Source organism: Castanea sativa, chromosome 6 (genome assembly GCF_040712315.1).
Source record: "Castanea sativa cultivar Marrone di Chiusa Pesio chromosome 6, ASM4071231v1".
NCBI classification, from domain to species: Eukaryota; Viridiplantae; Streptophyta; class Magnoliopsida; order Fagales; family Fagaceae; genus Castanea; species Castanea sativa.
Window position 1 is genome coordinate 51798385 of NC_134018.1, and position 19149 is coordinate 51817533.

The 19149-nt window shown below is 33.2% G+C and overlaps 1 protein-coding gene across 3 annotated transcripts; it reads left to right on the plus strand.

Moving 5' to 3' along the window:
* The first annotated feature begins 1913 nt into the window (after positions 1–1913).
* On the plus strand, positions 1914–17558 carry LOC142640804 (kinesin-like protein KIN-UC). Of its 3 annotated transcripts, none has more exons than XM_075815075.1 (20): positions 1914–2541; positions 3546–3646; positions 3772–3894; positions 4568–4753; positions 5381–5602; positions 5719–5881; positions 6263–6412; positions 6879–6967; positions 8800–9012; positions 9235–9369; positions 10677–10856; positions 12398–12517; positions 12692–12778; positions 12854–12992; positions 13110–13202; positions 14026–14151; positions 15288–15413; positions 15725–15868; positions 15959–16087; positions 17242–17558. In XM_075815075.1, exons 1-20 carry the CDS (start codon positions 2298–2300, stop codon positions 17388–17390), a joined length of 2919 nt encoding a protein of 972 aa, XP_075671190.1. In that variant the 5' UTR covers positions 1914–2297; the 3' UTR covers positions 17391–17558. The 3 variants fall into 3 exon arrangements, with proteins under 3 accessions (XP_075671190.1, XP_075671191.1, XP_075671192.1); XM_075815076.1 differs by having other exon boundaries at positions 10707–10856; XM_075815077.1 differs by having other exon boundaries at positions 1945–2541; positions 4617–4753.
* The last annotated feature ends 1591 nt before the right edge of the window (positions 17559–19149 follow it).

Below are 19149 nucleotides of genomic sequence, written 5' to 3' on the forward strand. Positions count from 1 at the left end.
TTGTTTGAACCAGGGACCATTAAAAGGAAAGTGATCGCATTCACAGGGCCTACAAGCCTATATGTAGACACAAGAACCCGCTAGGACAAAAACAAGGAAGATCAGTGTTAGATCATGCACACGGTTAAAAAAGAGAGCAATAATTCAATAATGTCCACCAAAGGTTTGTACTTTTTTTTTATAATGAACAAAGTGCTTTTCAAGCTGATTCTTAATATAGTGGATTAAAAAGAGCTTTGAATTGGATAAAGAATGAAAGTTTGTTTTTTGGAATGTTCAGTCAAAAGAAGCTGCCATATGCAGAATACTTTTGGGTTGGAACTTCGAACATAAAAATATGGTAAAGATATTGTCACACACTTTTCTTTATATGTAATTTGAGTGATAGGTAGGTTAGGGGGTATTTGAACCATAGTGTTTTCATTGAAAATACCAAGAGGCAAGAGATTTCAATTAAGTTATAAGGCTCTTGAGAATAGTTATACACTTTGATCCTTAAAAGTTATGTGTAACCGAAAAAAAGTCTCAATTGACAACGAAACAAAAAGTTATGACAAATTTTATTTAAGGATCTTTATAACTATAAAAAATAATTCTATAGGATTGGGATTTTGCGCAATACTATTCGATGGTTGAGATTTAAAGTTAAGATGTTAACATTTTATCTCGGTCTTTGGAACTTTTTTTTATCTCAGTATTAAGGGTAAAAGTTAATTTTTTCAAAATTTCCCTTGTTAACAATTTATCTTATTGGCTTCATTCTCTAGTAATTGATTAGAGGTAGAGTCAACTTTCATTAGAGATTATAGAGAAGGTAATTAATAAAATTTCTACCTATAGATATATTTTTTCACTATGACAAACTATGAAGATTCTCTAGTGTTCGTAGGGTAACTCTACCTTGGAGATCCTAAAACTTATCATTCTATTTTGAAATGAGAGATTAAATTTTGCCACGTCATAAGGAATTGAAATAATTACCAAATTGGTATTTGACAATTTAAAAAAAAAAATTGATGATATAGTAAAATCCAATTTACATATTTTGAAATTAACAAACATGATTTTAGTAACTCCATAATGGAGTTGTTCTAAGAAATCTAAAAAATATATATGTATATATTCTTTTATTTCTTTGAGAAGAAAATCTAAAAAATATATCTATTAATCAAAACATGCAAGCTCATCCCATCCATAGGTCTTGGCATTAGCAAGTAGCAACACATAAATTGTAAATGTTTTTTTTTTTTTTTTTTTGAGAAACAAATCACTAGTTAATTCACACACACATACATAATTACACTCTCTCACCAAGCTCAAACATATTATTTAACTCAAAGTAAAACTACAAAAGGGTTTTACATACATGAGAGATGCTACGTTCTCAATATTTTTACAACAAATCACAAGTGGTTAGTTGTTATTGGTTCAAATTTGAACCTAACACTAAGATTATTATTTTGGCTCAACAATAACAACCAGTACCAACCTGTCACTTAGGATTTATTATAAAAATATTATGGGCATATCATTTCTCTGCATATAAATTGTAAATGGTATTGCAGGTAATAATATGGTGCTTCAAATAATTCATGTATCATGTAATGTGGCACTACACAAAAAGAATAATAAGGAATATGGCATGGTGATGGCATCATTGTTTATTTTCACATACAGGTGAACTGATCTATTCTCATATAATAAATAAGCAAAATCAGCATCACTTTTATTATTATCACTTTCCTATAGCCGTTAATTGGGCCCATATTTTAATTGCGGTTAATATCCATTCATTCAATTTGTGGATTTTGTCATGTACAGATTTGCTATAAAGTTAACTTTTTGAAAATTCAAAAAAAGAGAGAAAGAGAGAGAGAGAGAGAATCTTAAGCTCGAAGCTTCCAACGTCATGAAAAAAGATTAGGAGAATATAATTGGGCCGTCCAACTCAATCAAGCAAAAGAGAGAGCTACCGACGCAACGCGGGAACGGAAACCACTTCACTCTTTATTCACTATTCACACACACTCTCTCTCTCTCTCTGTTCCATTCCAATTTCATCGTGCCGGCCTCAAAGTCTTTTTTGGCCTAAAAAAAAAAACAAAAATAGAAAAGATTGGCTTTGACTTGCTCTCTCTCTTTCTCTCTGTCTCTTTGTTTTTTTAAAATCTCTGTGCTGGAATTTTTTTTTTTTTTTTTTTGTGTGTGTGTCTCAGTTTGAAGCTTCAGAATGAGTTGAGTTGAGAGGTCATTTTTTGTTATTGTTTTTGTTTATACAAGTAGAGATTTGGAGAATAATGGCTTCGAGGTCGTCCAGACAATCGTATTCTCATAATCATAATAATGGATCTTCTTCTTCTTCTTCTTCTTCTACTACTACTTCTTCTTCTTCTTCTTCTTCTTCTTCTGCTCCTTCAAGAACTACTGTGGGCCATGCTCAACCGGCCCATAACAATTCGGGTCGGCCCAAGCCTCCCTCCGCCACTTCCAGACGCTCTGTCACCCCCAATTCTCGTACTCAGTCTTTTCACTCCGATCAAGGTCTCTCTCTCTCTCTCTCTCTCTCTCTCTCACGTGCACACACAAAATCAATATGCCTGGCTTTTTTTATTATTTTGGAACTCGAAGTACTTGTTGATATTGAAATGCTTTGATTTTATTTCTTATATAGATTTTAGAACTGGGTTAAGTTCCTTTTCCCTTTGAATTTCTGGGATGTCAGTTTTTTGTTATTATTATTATTTTTTCTTATTGTACTTATGTGGCTGCTTGGAGATGTAACTTAGTATTTAATTTGAATAAATAAAATGCTGAATTGGTGAGAAAATTTTTGAAGTCCCTTAGGAAACATTTTTTGGCATCAGAAATACATATAGGAAAAGGTCTTGAATCAAGCTTGTGGGGTCTTATTTAGCATAAATTCATAAAACCACTTGGTGAAGAACCATACAATTTGTCGTTGGACAATAAATTTATGAATATGTTCATGAACAATGTCCATTCAATGAGTTTATAATTTTTTTTTAAAAAAAAAAGTTTCTATATTAAAAATAATAATAGTAATAACTAAGTGTTATGAGTATGGAGTAGCTATTCAGTTTTCTGAGAGTACAGCTACTAATAAAATTCATGGTGGGATCAATCAGACCCTGATGAAAGTATTGTTTTTCAATGAAGTGAGCTGAATATAGGATTTTTCTGTGCGAAATGTTTCTTGATGTAGAATTATTAAACATTACTTAGTCATGATGAATTTTTGTAATACCCATCAATCATCGATGAATGTTCACAGACATCAAGAAGCACTGCCTTGTTGACATGGTTCATGACCTACCCAATGTTCAAAATGAGGTAATTTTGTGGTTGTGGGGTCTGAAATCGGTGCTGAATTGCAATTAGTCTAACGGGGAAAAAAAACATTTATAGTCGCCTCTTTTGAGCATAATATTGCTTCATTGCATGAATTAAAAAGCATTGCCCTGCTACATAATGTGATTACTAAGAAAGATTTCTTATGAAGTTTTTGAGTTTTATCTTTACCGCAGAGCCCAGAAGGGTGAGAGTTGCTATCAGACTTCGACCAAGAAATGCTGAAGATCTTCTTTCAGATGCTGATTTTTCTGATTGTGTTGAGTTACAACCAGAGGTGATTTACATGTAACACTTAATTGTGTTGAGTTCCATATGTTATATATTTTGAACAAACACCAGCCACCAGAACCTTGGGATTAATTGATTTTTTTCCCTTTCTTTGTTATTTCCTCCCTGTAGCTGAAGCGGTTAAAGCTGAGTAAAAACAACTGGAGTTCTGAGTCTTATAGATTTGATGAAGTTTTTACAGAAACTGCCTCTCAAAAGCGTGTTTACGAAGTGGTTGCAAAACCTGTAGTTGAGGTAGAGTGAAATTGATCCTTTTTAACTCACATTTTTAAGAACTATTTTTGTTAAAAATGCATCATATAGGGGAGTTCTTGTGCTGAAAACTACATTACAAATTAGATTTTGCAATTAATTTTTTTTTAATTGGTATTGCGGAGGAATTATGAGCTCTCTATTGCTTTATGACTATAAATTAGTGACAAATTTTAAATGCTCTTTGTGCATGGGTGTCAACTGTGTATGTGTATCTTTATGTGGCCTTTTGTCTCCCAATCCCGAAATTGGATGTCAGATTCTATTCTGTCCGTTCAAAATTTTGTGTCATTTTGTAAACGGTCCAGGCACTAAAATTTTCAAGTTTCCCATTACCCTTACACCTAAAGAATAAATATATATATATATATATATATATATATATATATATATATATATATATATATATGAAAGGACAATTTTGGGACCATTGCTAATTATATGATGTGTCAATGCATTAATTGAGTCAACTTAGACATTGCATCTCTCCAAATGAGATACAGTTCGGGATAGAGGACTAATAATTTTAATTGGTCAGTTCAAAGCTGAGGTTCACTTCCCTTTCTCTCATTGTCACAAAAGAAATTAATTTTGAAAATTTTTGGATGGAATGGCATGTTAATTTTATACAGTCAATTTTGACATACTTGTGCAGAGTGTATTGAATGGATATAATGGGACAGTTATGGCTTACGGTCAAACAGGTACTGGCAAAACTTACACAGTTGGAAGACTGGGCAAAGAAGATGCATCTGAACGAGGTATTATGGTTAGAGCTCTTGAAGACATTATTGCCAGTACATCTCCTGCTTCTGATAGTGTAGAAGTCTCCTATTTGCAGGTATTGAAGGGATGTAGTAAGATGTGCTTGTCTTGAGTTTATGTGGTGTGCAGGGTTTTTGAGTTAAGGTTGCTGATTAAGTGTTTCATATTCTATAATAGGCATGTTTGTGTGTCCACCCTCCAATGTTTCTTAAAAACTCCTATCTTCTTCAACGCCCTTGCATCAAAGTTTGGTTTCTTCACAAACTCAAGTTAGCCAGAAAATGGAAATGTTTTTAAATCCAACAAAAATATTACTAAATCCTGGAAAATTTTTATGATTATAGACAAACATGAATCATTTTAAAGACTTGAATTTGATAGAATTGAATATATAGGGGCTTCTGAAATTTAGTTTCCAATGTGGTATAGAGAGAGATAGAGATTTAATGCAAACCAAATGTTTGTGGAATCTGTTCTTTTAATTCAATTTAAGAAAATTACAATGGGTAATAGGTTTTTGGGTCAAAAGTTCCCCCTCCCCTCTCATTTTATGTGCCATCCATATCTTTGTTTGTAAAATTAACTATGTTCATTGGACTTCTCATCATTTCCATTCTGCTGCTTGTCATCGGACTGCAAAATTGTGCATGTTTAGTGTTCTCCTGCGTGGTCACCCTTTTATTATTTCTTGTTGTTGCTTCAGCTGTATATGGAATCCATACAAGATTTGCTTGCACCAGAAAAGACTAATATTCCTATTAATGAGGACCCAAAAACTGGTGTAGTTTCATTGCCTGGTGCTACTGTAGTCAGAGTTCAAGATCTTGATCATTTTCTACAGCTACTGCAAGTTGGTGAGGCAAATCGTCATGCGGCTAATACAAAGATGAACACGGAGTCTTCTCGTAGTCATGCAATTCTTATGGTAGATATTTTCCAGGATTCTTATTTCTTTTTAATCATTGCCTAAAATTGTAAAGAATGTTTTCATGACATTTTTTTCCCGATAATAATGAAAATCTCGAACCCTGCTTTTTATAGGTTCATATTAGAAGATCTGTCCATGAAAAAGGAAATGATGAGATTAATTCTCAAGAGAAGGGTACTAAAAGTGATTTATTTGATGGCAATGGCATACCCATCGTCCGAAAAAGCAAGTTGCTGATTGTGGATCTAGCCGGATCTGAAAGGATAGACAAATCTGGTTTGTCATTTATAGTATTCATTACATTTAAATTGATTCCATTTTTGTTTAACATTACCATTTATTTTTTTGATAAGTCATTACCGTTGTCTTTTCTTGTTAATCACTTTTTAGGGCTCAATAATTCTTGGCCTCAAATTTTTTTCTTTTTGGGTGATGTTTCCACCTATTTTATGGTGTTAGTTCCTACAGTATCTTGTGTAGTAAAACATTATTATTAGTATTGTTATTTCTTATTTATTAATTTTTAGATTGGACAGTATAATTATGCATTGGGTATGAGTTGTGAAAAAAAATGGCACTTTAAATTAAATGTTTTTGTAAATAGTAAATTATGGAAAGTGCAACCTTCTTGTTATAATTATTATCCTTATGTTGCAGGAAGCGAAGGCCTATTGCTTGAAGAGGCTAAGTTTATTAACCTTTCTCTCAGTTCCCTTGGAAAATGTATAAATGCTTTGGCTGAAAACAGCTCACATATACCTACTAGAGATTCTAAGCTGACAAGATTGCTTCGTGACTCATTTGGAGGTTATTATTTTTACATTGTGCTATTTTTCTTGAATAAACTGAAATTTCTAGAATTTCAAACCTTTTTTCTGTATTGTTTAGCATCTAATGAGACCATGAATTTCTATTTATCCTACTCCTTATCTTGATTTTACCAATGGGACTGTATCGTATGATTGTCTAAATATTCTTCTTTCTATAAATTCACATGGGCAACCCAGTGTGCTTTTTCTCTATCCTTTAAGTCATTTTATAGTACTTTCAAATGAAATATTTTAGATTTCTAGCTTATGTGCCAACTAGTGAATTGTATATATCTGATCATATATAGAAATTATACTTATGCTTGAGTAAACCTTGTGCATTTTGTGAGTGATTGTTTGTTTGCATATTGTTGTGTTCATGTTGCTTTATTTAATTTTGATAAAATTTTTTGGTTGTTGTGATTTTAGTTTATTGAAATTCAACTTTAATTTTATTGAAATAGGCTCAGCAAGGACTTCGCTTATAGTAACAATCGGGCCATCTGCACGGCACCATGCAGAGACTGCTAGCACGATAATGTTTGGGCAGCGGGTGTGTTGGATTAAGCTTTATAATGTAGAAATTCTGGATTTCTATCATAAATCTGTAGGCTATATCATGTGGTTGATCATCTACTAAACCTCCCCCCCCCCCCTCCCCCTTTTGTTCTTGCTATGATAATTTCTCTCATTTAATTAGGAGTGCTAGAAGCTTTGAGGGGTGTGAAAGGTCTAATTTATATCTGAAAATTGTTATTTGTCATATCCTTGTATGAGTGGATGATAGTGTTGGGTTTGTTTTCACTTTCAAGCTTATTAGATTTTATGGATCATTGTAACTTTAGAGCTTAGTTATTGGTGTACCTATGTGTACTTCTTGTGTACTTGGGTTATGCCCTTTTTGTCTTATTAATAAATTTACTTATCCGAAATATGGCCGATCCTAACTAATCTTTCTAGGATCCATAGTTGACCCCAAAATTTTGGGACTAAGGCTTTGTGGTTGTTGTTATCCTAAATATAAGTAAACACACACTTGATACACAACATGTATGGTTTTGTGTTGAACATTGGTGCTGGCAGGTGCCCTCCACACAAGTGATGTGTTGCAGGTTCAAGTTTAGTAATCAACCTTTCTAACACTGGGGTGAAGGCTGTTTACCAACCATTACTCTTCAGATTTGTTAGAAATATGCGGTTAAATAATTAAATTTAGCATATCTCAACAGTTTAAGCTTTTGGGACAATTGGTAATTTAACATGGTATTAGAGCCTGAAATCCTGAGTTCGATCTTTGTCTCCTCCACTCTAACTCCCCTTTAAATTCTCACGTGTTGGGCCTCACCTATTAAAAGGTAGTTTCGGCCCACACGTGAGGGGAAGTGTTAGAAATATGTGATTAGATAATTAAATTTACCATATCAATTGGTAATTTAACAAGATCCACTGAAGCAAGAGCCTTGTGCACTGAGTACAATTTTTTATTATAACATTTATGGTTCTGGATTACAGTTTTAATATAAAAGCAGTCAATGCTCTGGTAATATTTCTCTGGCATATCCCTTTTTAGACATCTGCATTACAATGGATGAAAAAGAAGTGAATGTATGCATTGAGTTTTTTTCTTTTTTTTTTTTAAAATTCAATAATATACAAGTATGCAGCTTTCGTCTTCTGTATAGAGTGTTTTCTTTTTTCTTATTAAAATTTATAAAATACGAAGTACACGGCATTTATCATCTGTATCAATTCTATGTGGCTTGTATTAGACAATAATATTGGAAAATATAATTTATATTGGCATCTAATTTTAATCAACTATGAAATTCTGCTGTCTTTCATGGTCTAGTTTTCACTAGAAAGCAAGTACTTTTTGATTGAATTAGAAAGAAACCAGTCTTTGCCTTAGATTTTAATATCTGTGACAGTGACACTCAGGAGTTAGTCCTCCCAGAGCTTCTAACCATGTATCAGAACTGATTATTGAACCAAACCATTCCAAGTTGACTGCTGTTTTGTCCTAGAGTTTGCCTCAGTTTGCTAATCTTGGAGCAAACATTAGCCTAAAACATTAGCAAGGGTTTATTGACACTGACGCGTAGTGCAATGCTCAATATTCCCATTTCAGATAAATCTTTATTACTTTTTTTCTCTAATTGTTCTTAAACCAGGTGCTCATACATTATGGCATTAAAAAGACAGCAAGTGATAGTTTTCTTATGCACACTCATTTTTTACCTGATATGTCAGTTCTAGGGTTTTTTTTTTTGTTTCATAGTTTTGATGCTTTCACTCTAATTGTGGATGAACAAAATAAAACTCATCAACTCTAATAGTAATTGAGTTTTGCATATCAAGCTGGTTAATTACTTGTTTCTTTTGCAGGCAATGAAAATAGTAAATATGGTAAAGCTTAAAGAAGAATTCGATTATGAAAGCTTATCTCGGAAGCTTGAGGGTCAAGTAGATCATCTTACAGCAGAAATTGAAAGGCAACAAAAGTTGAGAGATGATGACAAATACAAATTGGAAAAACAGCTCAGAGAGTGTCATGATTCATTTGCTGAAGCAAGAAAAGTTCTAGTCACAAGGTCTGAGGTAGCTCTCTTTCCTGCTTGTGCATTGTTACAGATTTTTTTGGGTTGGTATCTTCTTTGCAGATTTACTTCATTAAATGTCTAGTAATATGCATACTTTTGCACATTCTAATCACCCAACTTGTTTATAATTGTATCTAGTTATTAGTGCTGTGCCGAAATGTTTGTGCAGTAATCTCTTATGATTATTATTTTCTCACTAATATCTTGTACACACTTGCAGTTTTTGGAAAAAGAAAACATCCATTTGGAAACAGAGATGAAAGGCATCTTAAATGAATTGAACCATCAGAAAGATCTTAACAATTTGACACAGGATAAAGTTGCAAAGCTAGAAATGAGTTTAAAACACAGTGAGGTATTCCCCCTCCCCCTTCCCTTTTATATATTTTGAGTTTAAGTTTGTTTCCTTATCTTCTTATTTTCTTTGTCTACTGATATTTATGTTCAATTTAATTGATGCCATGTAGTCTAACATTTCTATTAATCAACTTAATTTGAAATTGGTTATCTATTCTAGGCACCTTTAATTGGATGATTGTACATATAAGAGTTGCTTTTCTCTTCTCTTGAAAAACAACTTCACTTGAGCTTGTTACTAAGACTATAGGTGAGTGGTCAGGCATGAACACATGGCCTCATTAATAGGTTTAATAAAAATATTATCAAATCAAGGGGATCCAATGACCTAAGTTTTCTTGTTTTTGTTGAAATTTCTGCTCTCTTCTCTCTTCTCTCTTCTCTCTTGTACACTTCCTGTGTACTAGATTGTCTCTATTTGTTAATTCAATTTCTCTTCCCTGTTAAAAGAATAATGCTATATCCCTCTTTCTTTTCTGTATGCTTGACTCTGACCTTTACACGCATTATTAGATAAGAAATATTAAGTTTTATTTTTTTTTTTTTTGAGAAGAAGAAATATTAAGTAGACTGTTAAGAGTGCTTTATGGTACAAATCACAGCTAAGGATTTGACAGTAAAAATAATTCCTGATGTCAGATATATAATGAAGGAATGCACTACCTATTTGATCTAAAATATGTTATTTTAAAATATAAAATAAACTACAAATGAAGACCTGTACGAGTTAGTTCAGGACAAAAGAAGACTGTAGTCATTGTACACTGAATTAATGCTAATGGGCTTGTACCACTAGAAGGGATCAAACCTATTTCTATGCAACATAAGCTGTCTTTTTTTATTTATTTACAGTGTTGTGATTGTAGAAAGGTGTATTGATTATCAATTTCTAGGAACAATGATCAGTTGCTTTGTTTGACTTTATTAGTTCTTTTTATATTTCTTTTGGGGAGGGGTTGTGTTTGGACTTTGGAGGCAGTTGATATTTGAGTATATTATGACTTATGCACATTTATTTAACCCGAGTGATATTGATGGCACTGGCTTAGAATTTAGCTGCCAATGCCTGCGTCAGAGCAGACAGCTGCAGCATGGAATTTACTGAGATTATAGGCTTGGTAATGTTCAGAACCCCAATTTTGTGGGTAAAGCTTTCTACTGTTATTGTTTATGTTAGGGATGCCAATGTATAATATAATTTAGCTATTTGGTTTGCCATAAACTTTTTGCTGTCATTTGGTATGTTCACAAAGAATTCTTGTCATATGGGCATGAGCATTTACACTGCTGTTTGATTGTTAGTAGCAACACCAACTTGAAAATTCTACATATCAGAAAGTACTGGCTGATACCACTCAGATGTATGAGAAGAAAATGGCAGAGTTGATTAAACAGATAGAAGATGAGCGTGCTCACTCTGAAAGTGCTGAGGAACAATTAGCTCTGATGAAGAAGCTCCTGAGTGAGCATCAAAAGTCAGCTCAGGTTTGTGATTGACCATTAAAAATGATGAATTCTATGCTCTGCCCTATCTACACATTTGATCTTATATATTTCTGTTTTCTTCTTGTGGGATTTTTCATTTTTGGAAAGCTTCACATATGGCTCATGCTTATGTGTTATTTTTTTGAACAAAATGTTAAAGGATTTCTTTTATGATTTGCTTTGACACTTGTGTGTTCTCATATAACATCGTCTTACATGATGTTGCAATCTTGAAAAAAGTTTTAGAAATGCAAGCAAAAATTCTAATGCTGTTTTATTGCAAGTAGAAACATCATATGGAAAATTCTACACATCAGAAGGTCCTTGCTGACACCACTCAGATGTATGAAAATAAAATAGCAGTGCTAGTTAAGCAATTACAGGATGAGCGTGCCCATTTTGAATGTCCACAAGAACAATTATACTTGTCAAAGAAGCTGCTAAGCGATCATCAAAACTCAAAATAGGTTAATTTTACCTCTAACGACAAATTAGGATAGATGGAATATGGAATATTGCATGTTTCACTTTTAGGTTCAATTTTAGTCCTGCAATTGTTTTTGTTGTATAATGAGCTGTGATGCCATTTTCTCCTTGCTCCCTTCAAAAGCACAGCTTGTTTTCTATACATTTAAATCTGCCTGAAAAAAAAAAAATCAAACAAACAAAACAATAGGGAAAAAAAAAAAAAAGTAGAGGGAATTGTTTATCTCTATAAAAGGCATTATTATAAGCATATTTTATAATCACAGGGATTTTCCCATATTTAGTTAAAAATTCGCTGTTAAACACCTTATAACAAGACATCAATTATTCAATTTGATCACTTTGCTACAGGTTTCTTAGACTCATCTTTTTTGATATGTGAATTGGAACTTGCTTAGCAAAATTTTGATATTCCATCGATCCTTTTTGACACCTTCCAGCTGGATGACTCATTTGTTTGTAATCGCTTTTAAACTGTCACCATAAGTTTCAAGGTTAAGACCACAACTGACAAGAGAATGGTTGGCAAGGTAGATAATAGCCTACTCATGACAGTAAATTAAGTGTTTTCTTCGTTAAAGTCTAAAGTTATTTGGAGCAATGTCCTGATTTCAGTAATCTTACTGTACACTTCTTATTGACAGATGTTATTTTTTCACTTATATTAATTCTTTGCTTCATCTTCTTCTTCATTTTTTTCCTTCAATGATGTTATTGATTAATGAGATTTCTCTTAAATTAGCAATTCATTGATATTTCGTTAAGGACCAATATGTCCATGCAAAAGACAACATAATGGGCACCATTGTTTATATGTTGATTTTACTTTGAGATAACCCTGTTGGGCACCTATTAAAAGTGCCAAACCCTAAGAACCCAGTCAGTGTCCCTTTTGTATCTCAGTACTACTACTGTTATCTTGGAGAGGCAAATTCTTCCACAGTGCGACTATCCCTTCAACTATTCCTAGTGCTGATAATTCACCTTTTGTGGAATCGTTCATTTTGAATTCTATACATCCATTTCTTAGTATTGTTATTTGTTTCAAAATCCAGGGGCAGAAAGAGATTGATGAACTTGCGTTGAAGTTACAAGAAATGTATCAGCTACATGAAAATACTTTAAGTGAACTACAATCCCTGAAATCAGAAAATAAAGATCTATTACTACAGAAGGTATGGTTGACATACCAATTCAGATGGGTTTGGTTTAAGTTCTCTTCCTTCAAATTGTAGATTGACTTGGTTTTTCTGGATGGTAATCATGTAAAACTTATTATTTATGTTATGAGTTTTATGTTTGAACTGAAATGTAAATATTACTCATCACTTCTATTTCTTTGTAAAAAGGAAAAACTAAATGAAGAACTTCACTCTGTGAAGCAAAGGCTGATTAAACTAAAGAGGGCTGTACCTGAAAATGAGAATGACTTTGAGGTAAGTTGTTTCATGCATCCTCATTATGAAAATATTTTATTTGTATTTTAGGCCTCACATTTGAATGTTCTACAGGACAAGAAATCTTATATGAAGGAAGAATTAAGTAAAGGATCTTCAGAATTTGGGAACCGAATGGGTTCATACAGGTCAACTCCATTAAGAGAGAATATCTCTGGTCAGAGAGCCACAATTGCAAAGATATGTGAAGAAGGCAAGATTTCATCAGTGATAGGGCCAAATAAAGTTTGCTTAATTCTTTTGTTTTTCTTCCCTGTTGTGACTTCTATAGATACTATGATTTACAAGTTGTTTGGACTTCACAATACAGTTGGGCTTCAAAAGATTTTACAATTGTTGACATCTGAAGACTCAGACATCCAAGTTCATGCTGTGAAGGTTGTTGCCAATCTTGCTGCTGAAGGTGCACTTCATTTGCCTATAATTTCTACATGTCTGAAATGATACTGACCAATTTGTTTTCACAATAGAGTTCTGTGAAACCTGTTTCTTTTTTAATCCTTCCCTCTTCATTTGTATATTGGTCAGTACTTCTGTAGTGGCATTCTTTCCTTAACTTTTATCTTTTCACTTTATAGATTTTGAAGATTTCAGTCACTTGATCAAAAGAAAAAATTTAGAGGAAAAAAAAAGGATTAAGAAAATAGCCTTCCCTGTACTAAACTTGTGTTACAAAAAATGAAAAGACTTTGAAATTCACATATTGAAAATGTTTGTCCCATACACTCAAGAGTATACGTATAAGTTTTTTTTTTTTTTTTGGAGATAAAAAAATTAATATGTATAAGTTGTTTGATAAGGAGCAAAACAAGTAGTTGTTTGTCCATGTATAAGTTACTTGTGCATATCTCCCTTTACAAACTTGAAAGCAGTTGATGATGTTTTTATATTTGGGTCTATTTTATGTTCAAGAGCAACTTCTCTTTGCATTTCTTGGTTACACATAAGCTTGGTCATTTCTTCATGTTTTAGGTGCCTCACTTTTTAAATAGTCATGTGCATTTGTTTGGTTGATTTCAAAATATTAATAGCCAATGGCAGAAGATTATATGTCCCTTCTATATAACATCTAGTTTTGGTGTCATAGAACAACTCTTTTAGTTAATACTTAATATGCCTCTTTTCTACTTCAGGTGTCATTGCCATGTTTCTTTTTTCTGAGAGAAGAGTTGGTGAGTAGGAGAATTGTTGTTATGAATACTGACTAATGTTTCAATTACTTTCAGATATTAATCAGAAAAGGATTGTGGAGGAAGGGGGTTTAGACGCTTTGCTTATGCTGTTGCGATCATCGGAAAATACAACTATTCTTAGAGTGGCTTCTGGAGCTATTGCCAATTTGGCAATGAATGGTAACTTTGCAGTCTTTTCTGGTTTTATTACGCATTAGATACTTTGCTTATGAATATGTTGATAAAATAGTGTGCTTGTGAATGACACTAGTTAATCTAATGTTTGGGCATCGAGAATAAGTGTTACTGTATTTGTAATCATGAATTTGCAAAATATGTTTGTTCTTGTTATTCTGCAATAAATTTATTTTTGGAGACATCTTATTGAGCATCTATTCTTATCAGTTTAATTCATTTTTTTAGACATTTTTTTAAGAGGTCTAGGAGCATCCAGAATTTCTTGCTGTACATGGTGTAATTATCCAATAATCTGATTGTTGGAGAAAGTCCAGAATATTACATATAATTTCTTATCCTAGAAAGATACCAATTGTTGGTATGAGTAACTGTTTTTTTTTTAGTGTGTATTTCTGTCCTAAGAGTTTCAAGGAGTCCTTAATGCTTCCAGCAGTTATCATGGTAAAAACCAGGTCATTCTCATGTCTAAATTGACATTGAGATACACATAGGAAAAAAAATATTGAGATGCCTTCATGTTCTTCCATTTAGATACAAAAGTGTTTCTAGAAAGTCAGTTTATGAAATGATCGAGGTCCTCAAAAGGCCTTTGAACCCAAAAACTTTGTACAGGATCCCCATTTGTCCTTGTTTCTTGAACTTAGAATGTAATGATGAATTCAGGTTACTAGGTGAATTTAAGAAGGATTTCAAGATCAATTTAAAACATTACTGGCTCAAAAAATTCACACTTAAAATTATGTAGAGTTTCTTAACTATTTTTTTTAATAGGTAATCAAAGTTTTATTGAATAAAAAGTACAATGTGTTATTGGCTGATGGAATCAGTTGCCTTGACTTAGACTCTGTTAATGTAACTCTTGTATCTTATTAAAGGGTTGCAATTGACTTTGTGGCAAGTAGCTTCTTAGTTCTTTGAATGATGCTCCACTAACAGCTCCTTCATCACAATTGGAGTTTACTGTTCTCACTTTAAATATAATGGGAAATGATTGCATCCTCATTGTTCCTCAATTGTAACACAAATTACTATGATCATCTGAGCTTCATGACTCTATTTATTAATTTAAGATGCTTTTATATCACATGTACCTTTTTTGTTTTTTTGAATCTTCTCAGAGATGAATCAAGCCTTAATAATGGACAAAGGTGGTGCTCTTCTACTAGCTAAGACAGCATTTAAAACAGATGATCCACAAACTTTACGAATGGTTGCTGGTGCACTTGCTAATTTATGTGGAAATGGTGAGCTGATGGTGATTTTGCAGCCCTTAGTTAAAAAATACAGTGAATTAGTAATTTGACGTATGCATTGTGTATAATGACAAAATTTTAAATACTGAATTTATTTTATTCCACCATTGCTGCCATTACTTAAGCATCAATATTTCTTTGCTAAAAGTATCAATGTATGGTTGATCCATTAATGTTTCTGACATGTCTCCCATCATACAAATGAAATTACTTCTTGTTGAGGGTTTTGTGAGCACCAGAGATCATACATGGGACGGAAGATATACTTGTATTTTGATGCAAAAGCTCTTGTTTGCTAACAGAAAAGCTACTCACGGTGTTGAAAGAAGATGGAGGCATCAAGGCACTACTGGGAATGGTTAGATCTGGGAGCAGTGATGTCATTGCACAGGTGGCTAGAGGACTGGCTAACTTCGCAAAATGTGAATCCCGAGGAGTAATTCAAGGTTTATATCTGTTGTCCTTTTGTACGTAGCATACAATATCACCCAAGTTATCTTTACTTTTAATGAATCAGAAGGGCTTTACTTTTGCAGGACATAGAATAGGCCGTTCACTACTAATAGATGACGGTGCACTTACATGGTTGATTGCCAACTCCAATACTAATTCAGCTTCAACCCGACGCCATGTTGAACTTGCTCTTTGCCATTTGGCACAAAACGGTAAGATGTTGACCACAATTCATCATTATTTTGTTTTAGAATGTCTATGACATTCAGAATTCAAATTACAGGTAACATTATGCAAGTATATATGTTTTGGAGAAAAAAATTGAATAATAATCTTTAGTAAGAGAGAAGCAGGTTAGTGACAGAAAACACACAAAGAAACAACACATAACAAGGTGTATAACAAATGTGTCTGCCACATTTGATATCAAAATCAGACACTTTTATTTATTTTTTATATTTAATTATCTTCAAAGAATAGAGGTCAACCTCTAAAAAAAAAATGTGGGTTAGGCTACCTACTAATCAACTCTCCCAGATTTCATACTGGTGAGAGTGTTGTGCATTGAGTATGACCTTAATTATCTTCAAATGATGAGGTAAAAAGAGACTTCTCTTACTCTCTGGGTTAAACCACAATACATACTGGTTTCCAATTCAAACATTCATATCTTTGCACCGTTTAAATCTTTGCATCCAGTGAACCAAATATTGTTACTGGTTTCCAATTCAAACATTCATATCTCTACACCAGTTAAATCTTTGCATTAAGGGACTCAAATATAGTAAATTACAAACATGTGCCCCAAACATATAATTTTTGGTGCATATGTCCCGTACATGATGGATTCTCTCTGTCTGCATCTTTTCAATCAATATCTCCTTTATTCATATGTTCCTCACATGATTGAACTTATCAAAAAAGAAGGTGCCCATTACATGATTGTGAAATTCTTATTTGTGTGATAGCAATTTTTTTTTGTGTGCAGTAAATTACCTTAAAGATGCACAATCGGGATATTCATTTACATTTTTTGATAAATTTTTTTTTTTCCATTACCCTTAAAAAAGAATTCTTGAGAGGTCACTTCATGCAATAAATGCAGCAAGGGTAGGTTTTATTTTTTATTTTTTAATTAATGCTGTAAGGGTACTATCATATCTGAGCTGACCCCTCCATGACTACTTTGGTGAGACCAACACTTCTTAATGACCCTCTATAAGAGTAAGAATTATCAAGTATTGGCATTGCTTTGATTTGAATTTTCTTAAAGCACAATGTGGTTCTGTCCCTTATGGAGGGTTTGTTGTAGGCATTATTGAGATCCTTTCAGGTTAACACAACATGATTAACTGGTGTTTTACAGAGGACAATGCGAAGGACATCATATCTAGTGGAGGGGTAAAAGTGCTTATACGAATATCGGTGGAGTCCAGTAGAGAAGATATCCGCAACTTGGCAGAGAAGATGCTCAGATTGAATCCTTCACTTCAAGCTGATATGCATGCACGATAGTAGGAAAACTGTACAGAACTGCAACCTTGCAATCTTATTGTACTAATTAAATTATGTATATACGATACAGAACTGAGTGTAGACTCAAACTGAATCCTGTAATAGCGAATGTTTTTCTGACTGTGATCTCACTGCAAACCTTGTAAGAAAATGCTTAGTTACTGGACAGTTGTCTCCAAACCAATTTGGTTTTGAATCTCCTCAAACCCAATAGTGTGAAGATACACAATATCATCCATCTTAATATATAAACAAAAGAAGTTACATGACTAATTAAAAAGGTCATTTGACTAGATATACAAACCAAATATCCCCTGACTCCCCATATTTCAAAGCCAAATTTTTTTTTCCTCAAAGTATAATCAACCTTCAATCATCAATTATTTGATTTTGTTAATTATCTGTCCAAGAACCAAATTGATTTTTCCATGAATAGAATTATGAAATACATTTCCTTCTCGGTTTCCTGCAATTCCCACATGCAGCCCAATCCTTAGAAATTAGCGAGGACTTAGCCCAGGCTTTTATTATGATAGGGCTCAAGCCAGAATTATGAGAGAGAATGGAAATCCGGCACATCAGAGTTTTAAGATCAAATCAACGACCATTTTCTCTTATTAATTCGTTGTTTCTTCTTCTTCTTCTTCTTTTCCTTCAATGATGTAATTGATTAATGAGAGTTCTCTTAAATTAGCAATTCATTGCTATTTCGGTAAGGACCAATATGTCCATGCAGAAGACAACATAATGGGCACCATTGTTTATATGTTGATTTTACTTTGAGATAACCCTGTTGGGCACCTCTTACAAGTGCCAAACACTAGTAACCCAGTCAGTACATGTCCCTCTTGTATTTCAGTGCTACTGCTGTTATCTTGGAGAGGCAAACTCTTCTACAGTGCGACTATCCCTTCAACTATTCCTAGTGCTGATAATTTACAACTTTTGTGGAATCGTTCATTTTGAATTCTATACATCCATTTCTTAGTAATGTTATTTGTTTCAAAATCCAGGGGCAGAAAGAGATTGATGAACTTGCATTGAAATTACAAGAAATGTATCAGCTACATGAAAATACTTTTAGTGAACTACAATCCCTGAAATCAGAAAATAAAGATCTATTACTATAGAAGGAATGGTTGACATACCAATTCAGATGGGTTTGGTTTAAGTTCTTTTCCTTCAAAGTGTAGATCAACTTGGGTTTTCTGGATTGTAGTCGCGCAAAACTTATTATTTATGTTATGAGTTTTATGTTTGAGCTGAAATGTAAATATTACTAATCACTATTATCTTGGTAAAAAGGCAAAACTAAGTGAAGAACTTCACTCTGTGAGGCAACGACTTTAGAACAAGAGAAACAAATGAAGGGTATTGAAAAAGAGCTGATTAAATTAAAGAGGGCTGTACCTGAAAATGAGAATGACTTTGAGGTAAGTATTTTCATGCATCCTGATTAACAAAATATTTTATTTGTATTTTAGGCCTCACATTTGAATGTTCTACAGGACAAGAAATCTTATATGAAGGAAGAATTAAGTAAAGGATCTTCAGAATCTGGGAACCGAATGGGAACATACAGGTCAAATCCTTTAAGAGAGAACATCTCTCGTCAGAGGGCCTCAATTGCAAAGATATATGAAGAAGGCAAGATTTCATCAGTAATATGGCCAAATAAAGTTTGCTTAATTCTTTTGTTTTTCTTCCCTGTTGTGACTTCTATAGATACTATGATTTACAAGTTGTTTTGACTTCACAA